Source organism: Dama dama, chromosome 25 (genome assembly GCF_033118175.1).
Source record: "Dama dama isolate Ldn47 chromosome 25, ASM3311817v1, whole genome shotgun sequence".
Classification (NCBI taxonomy): domain Eukaryota; kingdom Metazoa; phylum Chordata; class Mammalia; order Artiodactyla; family Cervidae; genus Dama; species Dama dama.
In genome coordinates this window covers 45312545-45331410 of record NC_083705.1, presented here as the reverse complement: position 1 = coordinate 45331410, position 18866 = coordinate 45312545, and the positions used below count along the sequence as shown (strand labels likewise).

General features: G+C 34.1%; 1 protein-coding gene across 4 annotated transcripts in view; it reads right to left on the bottom strand.

The window, feature by feature from the left end:
* LMBRD2 (LMBR1 domain containing 2) overlaps positions 1 to 18866 on the bottom strand; it is a 47972-nt gene that overhangs the window by 9191 nt on the left and 19915 nt on the right. For all 4 annotated transcript variants that reach the window (XM_061129954.1, XM_061129955.1, XM_061129957.1 and 1 more), the window contains 10 exons: positions 17089 to 17163; positions 12828 to 12941; positions 12290 to 12473; positions 11723 to 11904; positions 11033 to 11166; positions 7229 to 7334; positions 6489 to 6586; positions 3369 to 3472; positions 2107 to 2153; positions 741 to 846 (listed from right to left, as the gene is read on the bottom strand). In XM_061129954.1, coding sequence (XP_060985937.1) covers positions 741 to 846; positions 2107 to 2153; positions 3369 to 3472; positions 6489 to 6586; positions 7229 to 7334; positions 11033 to 11166; positions 11723 to 11904; positions 12290 to 12473; positions 12828 to 12941; positions 17089 to 17163 — 1150 coding nt within the window. The remainder of the gene's footprint in view (positions 1 to 740; positions 847 to 2106; positions 2154 to 3368; positions 3473 to 6488; positions 6587 to 7228; positions 7335 to 11032; positions 11167 to 11722; positions 11905 to 12289; positions 12474 to 12827; positions 12942 to 17088; positions 17164 to 18866) is intronic.

Here is an 18866-nt window from a genome sequence, read left to right as displayed (position 1 = left end):
TCCCCCCAAATTCTCTCATGTTGTTCATTCTTTGTTCTGCCTAAAAACCCCTTCAACTGGCTAAATACTACTCATTCCTAAGTAGTATTTCTTTACAATAGAAACCCTTTCCCAATGAAGAATTCTTTTTCCTCCCTTGAGCTGAGTCCTTCAGCATCATGTGTGCAGCCTTATACACTCTCAGCATCCCTGCATCTCTCCTCTGCCTTCTACTCAGTGCTGGATCCTGCACACAAAGAGGTCTCTTGTCACCCTTCCAGAAGCATATGACAAAATCAAGAATGTGGGGAGGCTTCCTGACTCAACCCACTGGCCAATGTCTTCTGCCTGGTATCAGTTCCTCATTCATATAAGGGCAAACCAAGGATGGAAATTATCTTCTTCGTACTCCTGGGGAAGTACCTGACACATAAGAGTCAGTCAGTAATTTATTATAAAAATAACCAAATAGCCTGAAAAACATCTAGATTAATAGAAACCGATACCTGCCAAAAATATGCCTGGGATAAGTACTATTATTTAGATAGTATAATGACAGCTATTCATATGATGTCCCAGATGTCTCCTTCTCCTACCTAACGCATATTTGACTTTCCTCTTCCTCCCATATACTGAGGGATGAAAAAAGGAAAGTCACTGCAGAACCTCACTTATTGTTCTATAAAGGCATTTTCTCAGTCTCTATACAAGCAAGCATAAGAAAACAATTTCTTAAGAAAACTAGATAATAAACTACTTACATCGGTTGGTACTCATTTCTGAGAAGTTTGATTCTTTTGGGTCAACATGAACATTTCTGTTTCTAGTGGAATCTTCTCTACTGTGTCCATAACGCTCTTTCCATTCCTAGAAAAGAAACACGAACATATAACACGAGAACACACAGTCAGAAAATAATTCATCAGTGATAACAGATTTAGATTATATATGTAGAGTAATATAATCTAATTCTTTTTCATCAGGAATTTGTCAGATAATCAGTGTAATTAGCACAGTGCCTTTAGAAATCATACATAATTTCCTTTATTTCTAAATGATTTTAATAGTTATCAAACTTAACTTGAAGACATTTATAAAAATTTTTGCTAGCAATGATTATTTTAAGTTATTGACTTCCATCTAAAATGTCAAAATATTACAACTACAGTAAGGTTGTCTTGACCATGGAAGAATCATGAAACTCAAAATAATTAATAAGATGTTAATAAAATTTTATTCTACCCAAATAAACTACAAATCATAGTGACCCAAATTTTGATAGCAAAATTAAAGTTGTAGATAAACATAATTAAGTAATGACTCACGTGGCATTGTGTCTTAACTGCACTAAAATCTTATTAACTGGGATTCTACTCATCAAATTCTTAGAATTGAAAGGAACCCATGCAGTGCAGAATTTCACTCTAAAATAGCCATGCCAGATGCTATCTGGCTCTCTTATTAGAAGACATGAAAAATTCTATGTTTGATCATCCTGTTCCAATTTTGGTAAACTGAGTTTCCACACAGAGGTGAACTCTAGTCCACTCTTTGGTGCTAGTTATGCCTTCTGAAATAAAGAACAAGTCTCCCTTTCCACGACATACACTAAAATACACAAAGACAACTATCATGTCTCCTGAGTCTTCACTTCTCCAATATGGACACACTCAGGTGCTGAAAATTTGTAGTGACTATGACTAGACTTTTCTCATTTTTTGCCTTTTCAATTCTCTAGGAGGTTAGTTTGCCTTAGCAAACAAAGGACTAAAGAAAAAGAGGAATGAAAGTAATGTCATAACACAAAAAAGCATATTTTTCAAGCAGTCAAAATCATTTCAACAGCAAGACTGCATTAATTTATTCACTTACTCAATAAATATTTACTGCCCCTACCTTAGGCAAGAAACTGCTAGATGTTGGACATGAAGTAATTTATTACTAATGATTTTTTAGAACAGGTCTGACAGAATTCCTAGCATGTATATCTGAAACTATTAAAACTGCCTTTCTGTAAAAATACATCCTATGTCATTGTCCCATTGTTTTCAGCCAAAATCAATTAGATTCTTACGATATTTCACATTAATCTTTAGGTGATAGCAAGTTAGTAAGAACCATACTTACTCTTCTTCTGTTTTCACCTTCTTCTTGTCGTTGCCTTTTTCTCTTCTCTAGAGACAGAAAAGTGGTCTCAAATTTGGTATAATATGGTTTAATTAGATGTAGAGTAACTGAAGTAAAGGTATCAGGCTATGACCAATTTTCTTTAAATTACTACAAAGTCAAAGGCAATAGGTTATTGTTGGAAAGAACCGGAGAGGTCACCTAACTCCGTAGAGAAAACCTTCTCAACTTTTGCTGGAGATCACTCTTTAGGATCTATCTAAACAGTGTCAGTGAGGAAGAACTTCCTCCCCCTGGCGACCTAAAATTTGCTTCTAGGCAGTTTCTCTTTTTCTTTGTTTTATCTTATAAATTAAATTCATACTTCTTTCTGCATAAGATTTTTTTTTTCCATTACGCTCTTCTGGCTATATACTCAGTGGTTTTTTCCCATAAGATACACCTGACACACTCATCATTCTGCCTATCTTTCTCCAGATTCCTTCTGACTTATCAGTCCTACTCTTGAAAATCTTATCCAGGACTGTATATGATATTCCAGATGAAGTCTGATTAATGCAAACAGCAGAAGAACTATTACATTAACTAGACACCACCTTCCTGTGAGAATATGTGAAGGCTACACTAGCATATTTTAGAGTCATAGTACATTTTGGATTTATGTTTAAATAAGATCATAAAGAACCCCATGCTCGAGTAGGAAGAATGCCGAAAAACCAATGTCCCAAAACTCAAGTTTTGTTCTTCTTTTCCTCCCTATTCTACCATCACTTGAACATCAAGAAATTTGATACACTCAGTTTTGAGATTAGATTCCAGTAAAGCACAATGCATTCTAACAGACTGTTAATTATCACTACATTCTAAAAACCAGCCTTGGTTTGAATGATAACCTATGCAGCATTAAACTAATGATTCTTTAATGAGTTTTATATTGTATTCAATTTGACAAATATATTTCAAAGAAAACAAGAAAATGACTCCAATACTAAACAAGGGCATTATTTAGTCACAGACATATTAATAATTTCTGCTACAGAATTTCTTAAAGACAGATGAAATAACCATGTATGTTTTCAAAATTTTTTTTTACCATGAAGGCTTTCCATAGAATTTTAGCTAAAACACATTAATCTGTAATTTCTTAAGATAGATTAGAAGTTTCAAATCATACAAACATTAATTTTGTATTTTGAATCAGTACTTTCTCTTCATTTATTTTAAAAGAAAAATCTTAAAAAAAAAAAAAAGAAAAATCTTACCTCGTCTGATTAATTCTTTTCCTTCATCAACTAAGTCTGATGTCATATCATTATCTCCCATGAACTGCTGGAAACCAAGTAGATTCAAACAACGAGTTCCCAAGCTAACAAAAGTAGATTTTCAAAAAGATAAGCATTATTTCATACTGTAAATGTTTACATTGGAAGCCTCTGTTGTATTTCTAATTATCATGTCAAGTTATACAGCACTACATTTGTCTTTCTTCAAGTACTTATTTCCCTTTCTAAGAAACTTAAATGCCCAGTACTCCACTGACTAAGGTATGCACCAAAGCCCGACTTCTTACAGACACAAATTAAGTTAGGCCACTAGCATACTTTCAGAAGATTATTATACCAGGATGCTAAGCAATGGCTATAATACAAAAGCAATTTATCCTTTTCTTGTATTCAAATAGCAATTTTAATACACATACACAACCAGTATTTACAAGTGTAGAATATTCTTGGCTTAGAAAGTCTTAATTATGCAAACTGATTTTCATTTTTTTTTTATACTGAGAACTAGTCAATTCTATTTAAATCAGTGTTACTATAAATTCAGAATTGATTACTATAGCTTAACTGGGGGCTATCATTTATATCTTATTTGGTTTTTACTTTAAACCTCATTGTTGTGCAGGACAGGAATACTCTGAAAATATGGTACATAAGGAAGGATTAATATCTGTTAAACTACTATTATGCATCAGATAGTTTACAGATACGCTTATTTAATTCTTACTATAACTCTAAGAGATAAATATTACTTTATAGATAAAGAACAGAGGCAAAGGGCGTTAAATACTTTGTTAAAGACCAATTAATAAATTTTAGAGCTGAGGATTTATATCCAAAACAAAACAAAGATTAAGTTCTTTTTACTACCTTAGTTTTCAAACTTCTTCACTAATGTACTTTTAATGGCAGAATTCCGAACACCATACATGAAGTAAGGCAGAGAGAGGAAGAAAAAAGGGAGGAGCGTGTGTGTGTGTGTGTGTGTGTGAAAGCATGTCTGTTAGGAAGAAGAGAAAACAGTGAAAAAATTAAGAAAAAGTAAAGATCTCCCATTTTACATCAGTGACGTGTAAAAATCTGACTAGTTCATAAATTATCTGCTTGTTTTAATATATAAGGAATGCTTGGATGACTTACCAGTGAGTAAAATTGGGGTTTCAGGTGGATGGTCATGCTAATTCTGTGACTTTAGATACTCCCCCCACCATCCTTATATACCTGTGGTAATACTATACTGCAGGATGAGATCATTGTCTCCGGAAAGGTTGTAGCTTTGTCTAAAGTGTCCAGAAACAGCTTTATAGGCTCTAGGCAATTAAGTCTAAATATTATTAATAGCTCTGAGTATGGTTATGTGCTAGTAATAAAGAAATTAAACTATTATGGCAGCATTCCAAAAGAAAATCGACCTATAAAGTCAAGTCAATACTGAAATGTCTGCAAGGCATTTCTTCAAATATTCCTATCATACAGTATATTTTTATATATAAATATATATATTATATATTACAAATATACATAAATTATAAAAATATAATTTGATAATTGATGTATATGACCTTTCTTTTCCTTAAACACAAACTAGCAAAGTTTATCTTAATTATAAAACAACACTTTTAAAGAAATATTTTTAATTAAACAATTTTCCTTTTAGACATAATTCCTTACATTAAAATTTTATAGTTGACAAGGCACCATCTCATCCATCTATTCCCTGATGCATATGTCAATCTAATAAGATGCTAACCTTAAGTAGAGATGCTAATCTTACCAACATAACCACTAAGATGAGTCGATAGGATTTATACATCACAAGCTCTTAATGTTCCATTTGTAGTTTATAAACTTTTTAAATGAATAAGCACATAAAAAAAGTTTAGTTTTGGATATCCAAAGGATGACTGGTCTCTTACTTTTAACACATCATTTTCATAATAAATATAAACCTCTGTCTTTCCTACTTTACAGAAAAAAGCTGAAAATATTATATTGTTTTATCATTTTATGGGCTTCCCTGATAGCTCAACTGGTAAAGAATCCGCCTGCAATGCAGGAGTCCTGGGTTCAAGCCCCAGGTCAGGAAGATCCCCTGGAGAAGGGAATGGCAGTATTCCTGCCTGGAGAATTCAATGGACAGAGTCGTCAGGCTACAGTCCATGGGGTCCAGAGTCAGACACGACTGAGCAACTTTCATTTTCACCAGTTCATATTAAGTTTTATTTTAAATTATAATCTTTTGGCTCCTTTACTTATGAGAAGATAAAATATAGATGCTTAAAAAAAATTCAACAGAGAATTTATTTCAAACAATATTTGTTTTTAATCAATATCCAAGTGTTAGAATATCAGTATAATAATATACGCTATTTGTAAACTATTTGTAGTAACTAATTATACTGAAAGATTTAAATGAAAAATGGTTGGATGAAACTTATTATCAATACGATTTTTTTAAGTCGCATTTTTGGTCTGTCATGGAGCACTGAAGCAGTGAAGAAGGTAGGCAGAGTACGGGATGAAGGCACTTAATGTGGAAGTAGGGAAGACAAGGTGCTAGAAGCCAAGGACACCTGTCTTAACTCCTTTTGAGTCTGATCTCTGCCAAGGTTCTACCAATTTTTCTGATCTGATAAAAAGAGTAGCCCGTGTACTTTCCATGTACTGTCTGATTACGACTGCTCCTTACCTGATCTTTTGTGCTGATTATGGTCTGAAACATCTAGAAACTCAAAAATTATTATGTGGAAAGCCCTAAGACTAATACATGTTACCAAATAGAAGCTGGGCAAGCAGGTGCTTTATAAGATACACTGGCTGCCATGACCAAAGGCCAGGACTCAGAGTTAACATTTTGTTATTAATCCTATCACTTTGTAGACCAAATACCTAGAATAACTCTCTTTTCTTGAAAATATCTTTAGAGGGAGACCCTGACCCAGCACTCAATCGATCTCTTTAAATTATCCCCAGCATTCCCAAAGCCACAATAAAACAAACAACTAAAAGCCAATCAGTGAATATTTAAAAGAGTTTTAAGGAGAAAGATATCCAGATCAGGATACATATATAAGAAAAAACAAGCAATGTTAAGTGTCTTACCTAAAATACGTAGCAATGCAGAGAATTACCACCAACATAGGATAATATATATAGAACCCATCTGCAATAAAGGATAAAACTTTCATGGAACCCATAATCTGAGGAGCAAGAAAAAAATTTAGTTAAATCAGTACAGCTCTATATATTTCATTCTTTTCATCATTAGAAAATTTATCTATAACCAGCTACATCAATAAATTTGGAGTTTTAAAAAAAGTAGAAATGAAGCACTAAACAGACTGACTTTTAAGTCCTCATCACAAGAGGAAAAAAATTGTGATTGTGAGGTGATGAATGTTAATTAAACTTACTGTGATAACTATTTCACAATATATACATATACTAATTATGTTGTACACCTTAAAATAATACAATGTTATGTGTCTATTATATCTTGATATGGCTTATTTTGTCCTAAGAAATTAACATTATATAAATATTACTGAAAATCATCAATTACATTAAGACCATAAACATAAAGGTCAATATTATTATAGGTCAGGTCTGTGAATACTGCTTAGCTGGACCAAAAAAATTTTATTTATAATAAAACAAAAGCAGTATCACCTTTATCCAGTCATTAGTAACTACATATACAATGTGTAAAAGAAAGTTCTAGTAATTTTTAAAAAGATTCTAATAATGCAATAGAATTGTTTTCCAGCAGTGAAAAGAAATTTCACAATAATAGCATCCTATATAGATAATGAATCTAAAGAACTCTTTTTTACCATACTTACAGATGTATAAGCAGTTGGCTGTGTATTTTGGTGAGAGATGGATGAATCCATGTGGGTCAAACCCAAGAAATTAAGACATAAAGGAGGAGTCAAACGGCAAAATAACCTGCAATAAAGCATAAATAAACACAATATATAAGAATAAAGCAGCAACACACATTTTATGTTATCTTGAAATACACTGAGAATGTTTCAGATCATTCTATTACTCTCATCTATTTGTATTTTGAATTCTTAATATGAACTGCCCTTACTTGGAAGACATTCTGAAAGTCCTATTAATACCACAGTCTCCTGAAAAACATCAACACCTACAAAACAAAACTCCAGCCTCAGGATGCCTCCTTTGGTGAGGTCTGCCACTGCTTTATCCCAAGAATTTGTAGAGTGGCTTTATATGTGCCTCTTCTGTGCAATTTAGCTCAATCCTCAAGGTGAATTGTACTCAGTACATAAAAGATCTGAAGCTGTAACACATTATGTCAACTCTGACAACTACAGCTTTAAATAACTGTTGGAGCTCAGTTTTTTCTTATTATATTCTATTTTTTTAATTAGAGGATAATTACTTTACAATATTGTGACAGCTTTTGCCATATATCAGCATGAATCAGCATTAGGCATACATGTCCCCCCCGTCTTGAACCCCCTTCCCACACCCTCCCCATCCCACCCATCCAGGTTGTTGTTGTGTTATGCAGCAATTTTTCACTGGTATCATTTTACATATGGTAATGTATATGCTTCATTGCTTTTCTCTCATATCATCCCACGCTCTCCTTCCCCCACTGTGTCCAAAATGTCTGTCTCCTTTGCTGCCCTTCAAACAGGGTTGTCAGTACTATCTTTCTAGATTCCATGTATATATGTTTTAATATATATTTGTCTATCTTTGCCTGACTTCACTCTGGACAAGAGACTCTTGGTTCATCCACCTCATTAGAACTGACTCAAATGCATTTCTTTTTATAGCTGAGTAATATTCCGTTGTGTATATATACCACAACTTCCTTATCCATTCATCTGTCAGTGGTCATCCAGGTTGCCTCCTTGTCTTAGGTATTGTAAATAGTGCTGCAATGAACATTGGGGTACATGTGTCTTTTTCGATTCTGTTTTTCTGAGAGTATATGCCCAGTAGTAGACTTGCTGGGTTGTATGGTAGCTTCATTCCTAGATTTTAAAGGAACTTCTATACTGTTTTCCGGGCTTCCCTGGTAGCTCAGCTGGTAGAGAATCCTCCTGCAATGCAGGAGACTTTGGTTTGATTCCTGGGGCAGGAAGATCTCCTGGAGAAGGAACAGGCTACCACTCCACTATTCTTGGGCTTCCCTGGTGGCTCAGACAGTAAAGAATCTGCCTGCAGTGCGGGAGACTCGGGTTCAATCCCTGGGTTAGAAAGATCCCTGGAGGAGGGCATGGCAACCCGCTCCAGTATTCTTGTCTGGAAAATTCCATGGGCAGAGAAGCCTGGTGGGCTACATAGTTCATGGGGTCACAAAGAGTTGGACAAGACGGGGCAACTAAGTACAGCAGCACAGCACACTGTTCTCCATAGCGGCTGTATCAATTTGCATTCCCAACAGTGTAAGAGTGCTCCCTTTTCTCCACACCCTCTCCAGCATTTATTGTTTGTAGACTTTTTGATGATAGCTATTCTGACTGGAGTCAGATGATATCTCATTGTAGTTTCTACTTGCATTTCTCTAATAATGAGCTTCGTTGAGCATTTTATCATGTGTTTATTAGCCATCTGTATGTCATCTTTGGAGAAGTGTCTGTTTAGGTCTTCTGCCCACTTTTATACTAGGCTGTTTGTTTTCCTGGTATTGAGCTGCATGAGCTGCTTATATACCTAGGAGATTAATTTTTTGTCAGTTGTTTTGTTTGCTATTAATTTTGCCCATTCTGAGGGTTGTCTTTTCACCTTGCTTATAGCTTCCTTCGTTGTGCAAAAGTTTTTAATTAGGTCTTGTTTATTTTTATTTCCATTATTCTAGGAGAACATAGCGGGTCTTGCTGTGGTTTATGTCAAAGTGCTGTTTTCCTCTAAAAGTTTTATAGTTTTTGGTCTTACATTTACGTCTTTAATCCATTTTGAGTTTAGTTTTGTGTATGATGTTAGATGATGTTCTAATTTCATTCTTACACAGGCAGCTGACCAGTTTTCCCAGCATTACTTTTTGAAGAGACTGTCTTTTCTCCATTGTGTATTTTTGCCTCCTATGTCAAAGATAAGGTGCCCACAAGTGTGTAGATTTATCTCTGGACTTTTTATCTTGTTCCTTTGGTCTATATTTCTGTTTTTGTGCTAGTATCTCTTCATTTGTTCATGTCATCTTTGATTTCCTTCATCAGTGTCTTATAGTTTTCTGCAAAGAAGTCTTTTGTCTCTTTAGGTAAATTTACTCCTAAGTATTTTATTCTTTTTATTGCAGTGGTAAATGGGATTGTTTCCTTAATTTCTTTTTCTGATTTTTCACTGTTAGTATATAGGAATCCAAGGGATTTCTGTGTATTAATTTTATATCCTGCAATTTTACTATATTCACTGATTAGCTCTAGTAATTTTCTGGTGGCATCTTTAGGGTTTTCTATGTAGAGAATCATGTCATTTGCAGACAGTGAGAGTTTTACTTTTCTTCCAATCTGGATTCTTTTTATTTCTTTCTCTTCTCTGATTGTGATGGCAAGGACTTCCAAAACTGTGTTGAATAACAGCGGTAAAAGCGGCCACCCTTGTCTTGCTCCTGAGTTTAGAGGAAATGCTTTCAGTTGTTTACCACTGAGGATAATGTTTGCTGTAGATCTGTCATACATGGCCTTTATTATGTGGAGGTATGTTCCTTTTATGCCTACTTTCTGGGGAGTTATGACCAGATAAACAAAGAACCTTACAAAACATGGAGCTGGAGAACAGGAAGAGATGAAAATGAAGAGAGGGTATGAATATAAAGAGGTGAAGTGAGGAGTTATTTTGTGGTGACAGAATAGTTCTATATCTTGATTATGGTGGTGGTTACAGGAATCTACACACACACACACACACACAAATGAATAAAGTATAAAAAATAGTGAGAACTAATAAAGTCTATTGTGGTCTAGTTAACAGTAATGTGTCTGTGTAAATTTTTTACTTTTGATATTGTACAATAGCATATAAAATGTCTCCACGGGGGGAGGCTGGGTGAAGGTTACTAAGATTCTGTATTGTATTTGCAACTTCCTTTGAATCTATAATTATTTCGGGAAAAAAGGTTTAAAAAAAGTCTTAGAGATGCTTCAGATATGGATTCCTCTTGAAATTCCCAAAGTCCAGCCCTAAAAACCTAATATAACTAGTTTAATAATATGGACAAACAATAGATTGTGCAATTTAGCCCAAGCTGGAGCCATCTCTCTAAAATTCTGCTAAATCTCTTAGCAAAAATTATTCTTTTGGTCTTCTTAGTCCTCCACAATTCAGTGTGACCACTGAATTTTTCTGATTCTCAGAACACTTTCTAGACTTAGTCTCTAAAATCTCAAATGTTTCTATTATTACTAACTTATTTACTGACTTCTAATTGGTAAATCCAGACTCACTATGCCCTTCTTTTCCTTCCTAATCTAGCATACCTATTTTAACCCTAAACTTCAAGCAGGACTGAGCTAGCAATCAACAAGCATCTAATTAATACTTAAACCTAAGCAACTAGCTCATAGAAATATAGGTGTTAGTAAAAGAGCCATAAACAACAAGAAATAAAAGAGACCTTCATATAACGGAGACATTTTCCTTGTTTCTAAACACAGTCTACTTACATGCCACTGAAAAGAAGGCTATACGCATCAGTCTGGTGATGTGAAGCCAGGTAGTAATAGTTAAATACACGAATCCTGAACACAGTAGAATAAACACAGATACTGAGGAAGAAGATGGAAAGAAAACAAGCAATCTGAAAAAACAAAACAAAAACCCAGTTTCAGACTAATAGACTTCAGTACTTTATATACTATTATAAGCATCATCTTTTCATTCCAACTAACATTTATTGACATTCTAAAATTTAAACACAGTAATAGCAGCTTTTTAACCACCTAAGAAAATGAAATTATGAAAAAAAAATCTAGATCTTAATCAGTCCCACATCCTATCCATAAGTTTCAAATCTACCTCCTGAAGTGAGCCTGTTCTCTCATTCCCTTGGCAACTCTTCACATGAAAACTATAATTTATCTAGCTTCACTGGCATAAACAGGATCAAAATAGTCTCATAAAAATATTGTGCATTATTTTGCATCTTTTCATCTCTCCTCAAATACAGTTCTTAGTTTTTACAGTCTGGGTAAAATGATGAAGCTCATTTTTGGAAATCTGAATAATAACACTGTGGGGAACTTCACTGCTTTCATTATTATTAGAAGAAATAGGTGGAGAAAAGATACAACAGTTAAGGATTAAACTTAAACCATGACTGACATTTATTTATGACAGATATAAAACAAACTGACCTCGATATAAATATAATTGTATGTTTTTTCAGCCAGCTGTATGAAGACTGCAAAGAGGGATAAGACAGGTCTAGTGCTAAAGAATGTGCACTCTGACCACACAACTATCACAGAGAATATGGACAACACCACAGCAAGTACCCGATAAAACCAGGGTCGCAAAAGACATTCCCAGTACCACTCTGTAAGATAAAAAGAAAAAATGATTAGGAAGACCATAAAGAAGCAACAGTGTATTTACAGTGTTTCAAAATTCCTCCACACAAGATACATAATTGCAAAGAGACATACTGGTGGAAACAAGCAGACACCATCCTAAATAAATGATAACCAATAACAGAACAAACTGATATCATAGGCCTCCTGCTCTGAGAAGGACACATTACTGCTGAGGTATTCCTGCCAAAAATGCAGAACCTGCATCTGATCATGAGGAAACATCAAACTCAAATTGGTGTAGGTCAAAAAACACAATTATAATTCAACTCTGCATTGGTGAAAATATATACTTTCCATCAGGAAAATTATCAGCATCAAACTTTGAAATGTATATCAAAAATTACATACCAATTGTAGGATTATAAAAATATTGAATAAATCTATTTTCTGGCTCTGGCGATTGAAAGGTATGAACAAACTGACAAGTAGCACTTGTTTCATTTTTTGCTACATCTTCTAGATAAAACGCTTGTTCCAAAAGAATCTGCCATTGTACTTGAGTTCGACGATGTCGCTGAACTGAATAAATCACCTTAAAAAGACAGCAGGGGGTATACCTGTCAGTGCTTTGAAACAACAGTGATTCAACTCCCTACTAAGGAGCATGTTTTGGTTGTCACAACAACAGGGAAGTGCTAATGGCATTTACTGGGTGGGGCTGAGGATGTTAATATTCTGTAATATATGTAACAGTTTGCAGTGAATAATTCTCCTCCTGAAATGCCAACAGTACTCCTGTCAAAAAACAGGAAGTTAAAGCACTTCCAAGAATAATGATAAGGACAAGATCAAAGGAAGTTTCTGACATACATTCACTCAAAACTCCTTTTTTGTGGGCAGTGAATCCAACTAAAATCATCAGAAGGTAAAAAGGCTATATAGTTACCTGTTTATGTAGTTTTACCAGACTTTTTTCACTTGGGTAGGTATTATGCTTTTCATCAAAATCTTCATAATCATCCATGTTCCTGCCCATTTTTTCCTGATACTCTATAGGACACTAAAAGGAACAAGTAGATTTTTAGAAATTCTAAGATAAAAAATTTTTTAAGATAAAAAATTTTATTTTTGTTAAGAATCTTTCATTCTTAAGCATATCCAATTTTCTTGCAAATATCTTCCAGATGTGGAGTCACCAACCCTACTCTTAGTCATTTAATACATCTATGAACTTGGGCAAGTTAGTTAACCTCCATAAACAGGTCTCAAAAGGTAGCAAATATAAGAGAAATGATTAGAGAATTGATTCTCATGACTCTCATCTTAGTTAAAACACAGGATTTAAAACACAGGAAAAGAACTGAATAGCCACATGCAAAAAGTAAAAAAAAAATTAAACTAGGCCACAATTGCACATCATATATAAAACTCAACCCCAAATGGATTAAAGACTTGAATGTAAGACCTGAAATCATAAAAATCTCAGAAGAAAATATAGGCAGGATGCTCTCTGATATCACTCTTAGCAAAAATCTTTCTAGATATGTCTCCCCAGGCAAGGGAAGCAAAAGCAAAAATAAACAAATGTGATTACATCAAACTAAAAAGCTTTTGTAATCCATTTTGAGTTTATTTTTGTGTATGGTGTTAGAAAGTGTTCTAGTTTCATTCTTTTACAAGTGGTTGACCAGTTTTCCCAGCACCACTTGTTAAAGAGGTTGTCTTTTTTCCATTGTATATCCTTGCCTCCTTTGTCAAAGATAAGGTGTCCATAGGTTCGTGGATTTATCTCTGGGCTTTCTATTCTGTTCCATTGATCTATATTTCTGTCTTTGTGCCAGTACCATACTGTCTTGATGACTGTGGCTTTGTAGTAGAGTCTGAAGTCAGGCAGGTTGATTCCTCCAGTTCCATTCTTCTTTCTCAAGATTACTTTGGCTATTCGAGGTTTTTTGTATTTCCATACAAATTGTGAAATTCTTTGGTCTAGTTCTGTGAAAAATACCGTTGGTAGCTTGATAGGGATTGCATTGAATCTATAGACTGCTTTGGGTAGAATAGCCATTTTGACAATATTAATTCTTCCAATCCATGAACACGGTATGTTTCTCCATCTGTTTGTGTCCTCTTTGATTTCTTTCATCAGTGTTTTATAGTTTTCTATGTATAGGTCCTTTGTTTCTTTAGGTAGATATACTCCTAAGTTGTAAGACCAGAAACTATAAAACTCCTAGAGGAGAACATAGGCAAAACACTCTCCGACATAAATCAAAGCAAGATCCTCTATGACCCACCTCCCAGAATATTGGAAATAAAAGCAAAACTAAACAAATGGGACCTAATGAAACTTAAAAGCTTTTGCACTACAAAGGAAACTATAAGTAAGGTGAAAAGACAGCCCTCAGATTGGGAGAAAATAATAGCAAATGAAGAAACAGACAAAGGATTAATCTCAAAAATATACAAGCAACTCCTGAAGCTCAATTCCAGAAAAATAAATGACCCAATCAAAAAATGGGCCAAAGAACTAAACAGACATTTCTCCAAAGAAGACATACAGATGGCTAACAAACACATGAAAAGATGCTCAACATCACTCATTATTAGAGAAATGCAAATCAAAACCACAATGAGGTACCATTACACGCCAGTCAGGATGGCTGCTATCCAAAAGTCTACAAGCAATAAATGCTGGAGAGGGTGTGGAGAAAAGGGAACCCTCTTACACTGTTGGTGGGAATGCAAACTAGTACAGCCGCTATGGAAAACAGTGTGGAGATTTCTTAAAAAACTGGACATAGAACTGCCATATGACCCAGCAATCCCACTTCTGGGCATACACACTGAGGAAACCAGATCTGAAAGAGACACGTGCACCCCAATGTTCATCGCAGCACTGTTTATAATAGCCAGGACATGGAAGCAACCTAGATGCCCATCAGCAGATGAATGGATAAGGAAGCTGTGGTACATATACACCATGGAATATTACTCAGCCATTAAAAAGAATTCATTTGAACCAGTCCTAATGAGATGGATGAAGCTGGAGCCCCTTATACAGAGTGAAGTAAGCCAGAAAGATAAAGAACATTACAGCATACTGACACATGTATATGGAATTTAGAAAGGTGATAACGATAACCCTATATGCAGAACAGAAAAAGAGACACAGAAATACAGAACAGACTTTTGAACTTTGTGGGAGAATGTGAGGGTGGGATATTTCAAAAGAACAGCATGTATACTATCTATGGTGAAACAGATCACCAGCCCAGGTGGGATGCACGAGACAAGTGCTCCGGCCTGGTGCACTGGGAAGACCCAGAGGAATCGGGTGGAGAGGGAGGTGGGAGGGGGGATCGGGATTGGGAATACATGTAAATCCATGGCTGATTCATATCAATGTATGACAAAACCCACTGGAAAAAAAAATAATAATAATAAAAAAAAAAAAAAAAAAAGAGTATAGTAAATAGAGCAACTGAAATAATGTAGAAATTCATGAAAAAATGAATATATGTTGAAGTTTATTAAGCAATTCTCTGTATTAAATGTAGGTTGAAGCATCCACAAAAAAAAATAAATAAATAAATAAAAAGCTTTTGTATAGCAAGGAAAATCATCAATACAGTGAAAAGACAACTTACCAAATGAGAGAAGAATTTCAAATGATATATCCAATAAGAGATTAATATACAAAATATGTAAAGAACTCATACAATTCAACAATGAATAATCTGACTGAAAAATGGGCAGAGGAGCTGAATAGATTATATTTCCCAAAGAAGACATACAGGTGGCCAACAAGTACTTGAAAAGATGTTCAACATCACTAATTATTAGAGAAATGCAAATCATCAAAGCAGCTATTAACAAAATGACAAGAAATAACAAGTGTTGGTGAAGATGTGGAGAAAATGGAATCCTCACACACAATTGGTGAGAATGTAAATTGATGCAGGCCACTATGGAAGATAGTATGGTGAGTCCTCAAAAAATTAAGAACAGAACTACCATATGATCTAACTATCTCACCTCTGGGATTTTATCTAAAGAATAAGAAAATACTAATCCTAAAAGATATCTGTACCCCTATGATCACTGCAGCATTATTTACAATAGCCAAGAAAATAACCTAAGTGCCCATCAATGAATGAATGGATAAAGAAGATGTGGTATATGTGTACAAGCACACACACATGCACGCACACAGTGGAATACTACTCAGCCATCAAAAAGGGCAAAATCTTGCCATTTGCAACACATATAGACCTGGAGGGTATTATGCTAAGTGAAATAAGTCAGATAAAGAAAAACACTATATGATTTAACCCATGTGTAGAGTATAAAAAACTAATAAATGAACAAAACAAAATAAAAGAATAAACCAAACTAAATAAAAACAAACATTGATACAGAGAAAAAAGTAGTAATAGAGATAGGGTAAAATGGATAAAGGGGTTCCACTGTATGGCTGATGGAAAATAAATTTTGGTGGTAAGGATGGTATAGGGTATATAAAATTAGAAATATAATGTACACACAAAACTTAAAATATGTCATAAATCAATGCTACCTGAATTAAAAAAATACTTACATACAAGTCTTTAAAAATAAACATAAGAAAAGGAATAGTTCAGTGGTTCTATGGTTGCCGAGAAGATAACTGGGAAACTCATTTACAAAATAATCATTTTTGAAAGTATATGAATACCTCCAATTTAATACTAAGGCATCAAAATCTTAATTGTATAGTTTCTTTTTAAATATCTACATTAAATATCTTATAATATCATTTATTTTATAAACTATGCTTATAAGATAACATGTACAAAGCTGCTTAAAAGTAATTATTGAGAACTTAGTTTATTTTCTTACAGGAGATATGCCTCTTGTGACTACATTTAATGACATTTTTGCAACCTATAAAGGTCCATCTCCGTCACAGCAGTGATCTTACATTATTTAACATAATCTCTATAGCCACATTTCAATGGAAAATACTGCCAATAAATAATGTTAAATGTATAATAACTAACAAATTTTATGTACAAATTATTATTAATTTACTGTTAACATAAAAATGGAAAAGGCTGGAAGATGTCAATCATATGCTGTTTGTGTACTTTTCTGATGCTTTTATTATAATATTACATTATGTAGATTTATATTTCAAAAGAAAGCAGATGAGAATATTATTTAATTACCTTTTTAAGTATTGTGTCAACACATTTTCTCAGTGGGTGGTTATATTTGATGCTCTCATTCACTTTACGAACTTCCTATAAGAACAGTAAGAGAAATAAAAATATTTCCATTTCTATAGATTAGGTGTTTCAAATCAGGATGCTCTAGGTACTATATATATTCTCAGAAGTTTAGTAACAACCTAAATTACTCAGCATATAATAAAGTTCCATTCTCTGAATAGAAGTTCTTAATAACAAAAATAAAAATATAAAATTATAGAACAAATTTATCTACACCTTCACACTTTCTATAAATTTCTAAATTTACTGCCTTATCATTTGGTATACAAAGATGAATAAGCATTAGAAAAACTCATGAAGGATCAGTCAGACTTTGCGATTCTAAAAGAACAAGACTTTGTTCTTCCACCTTGCTCCTCATGCTCAATTACCTCATTATCTAAAATGCAAAGAAACCAGAAGCAGCAGAACAGGCTAAAAATATCACAAAGCACCTGCTCCTTTCCAACAACAGAGTACTTTCAGCAGTCACAACTAATGATTCATTCCACATTTTTAAGATTAAGAGTACATTACATGTCAGCACTGTCCTAGGTGAAAGGTCACCACAATCCACACTGGAGGGTGAAGTGGGAAGACATGGTGTTTTAAGTCTCACTAAGATTACAGTGTGGTGATGAGATAATTAAACAAACAATTTAAAGAGTAAGAAAGGCATGAAGGCATTAGGGAAGGGAATCTTTAGAAGCACTAGTTCTCATATCCTATAATATCCTATAATACTACAGGAAATTTTTGAAAAGTTGGAACCACTGTTCTAGGAAGAAGAAACAGGATGTTCAAAGGCTGGGAGGCAAAAGTGAATCAACCAGAATATTAAAAAGAACATTCTGATTATAGGGTAGAGAATGGCCTTAAGGGATGTAAAACTGGAGGCAGAGAAACCATAGGGTGTATAAACAAAGCTGTGAAAAAATAAAATATATATGGAAAAAAATACTATCCTTAATATATGAAGCGTTTTTAAAAATCAATAGAAAAATGGGAAGCTATAAAGGAAATGCAACTGGCCAATAAATAACTGAAAAAAAAAATTCAACCTCACTAAAAAAAAACAAGTTTTTAAAATGAGGACAGTTTTCTTGCAAAATTATAAAAAATTGCTATTTTGTAATGAGGGAAGACTGTAGGGGGAAAGGCCTCCTATATACAATAAAATGTCAAATAACCTTTTTGGAAAATAATTTAGCAATATCCACCAAAATTTAAAATACGCAGACCCATGAATAATCTCTACCAAAAGACACTGCTCCTGTCAAAGAGCTTAGCTGAGTGAAGAAAGCAGATATGATTCAAATAGAAAAGGTGTGAAAACTGCTCTATAATCTCACATGGGAAGTTTTCTGATGAACTGATTTTTTAAACTGAGATAAAAAGCTAAACTGAGGATAGGAATCAGCCAACCAAAAGAAAGAGTAAGAATACAACAGACAGAGGGACAGCATGCACGAAAACCTCCAAGCAGAAGAGAACAAGGAGTTTCAGGAAAGTGAAAGAAATCCAGTGACTAACAGGAAAGCAGAGCAATGGCCTAAGTACTGCTTGATCAGGTTGAAGAGAAAGAGCAAAGTACTCCAGAAGGCCTTAGCAGCAGTTCATTCTGAGGTCAATGAACAGGCCTAAAAACAGAATGAAAAGATTTTGCTTTTTAAAAGGTGCTTGAAGTAACCCTTACACTACAATTTTCCATTTCTAAGCTACCTTAAAGTTCTGTT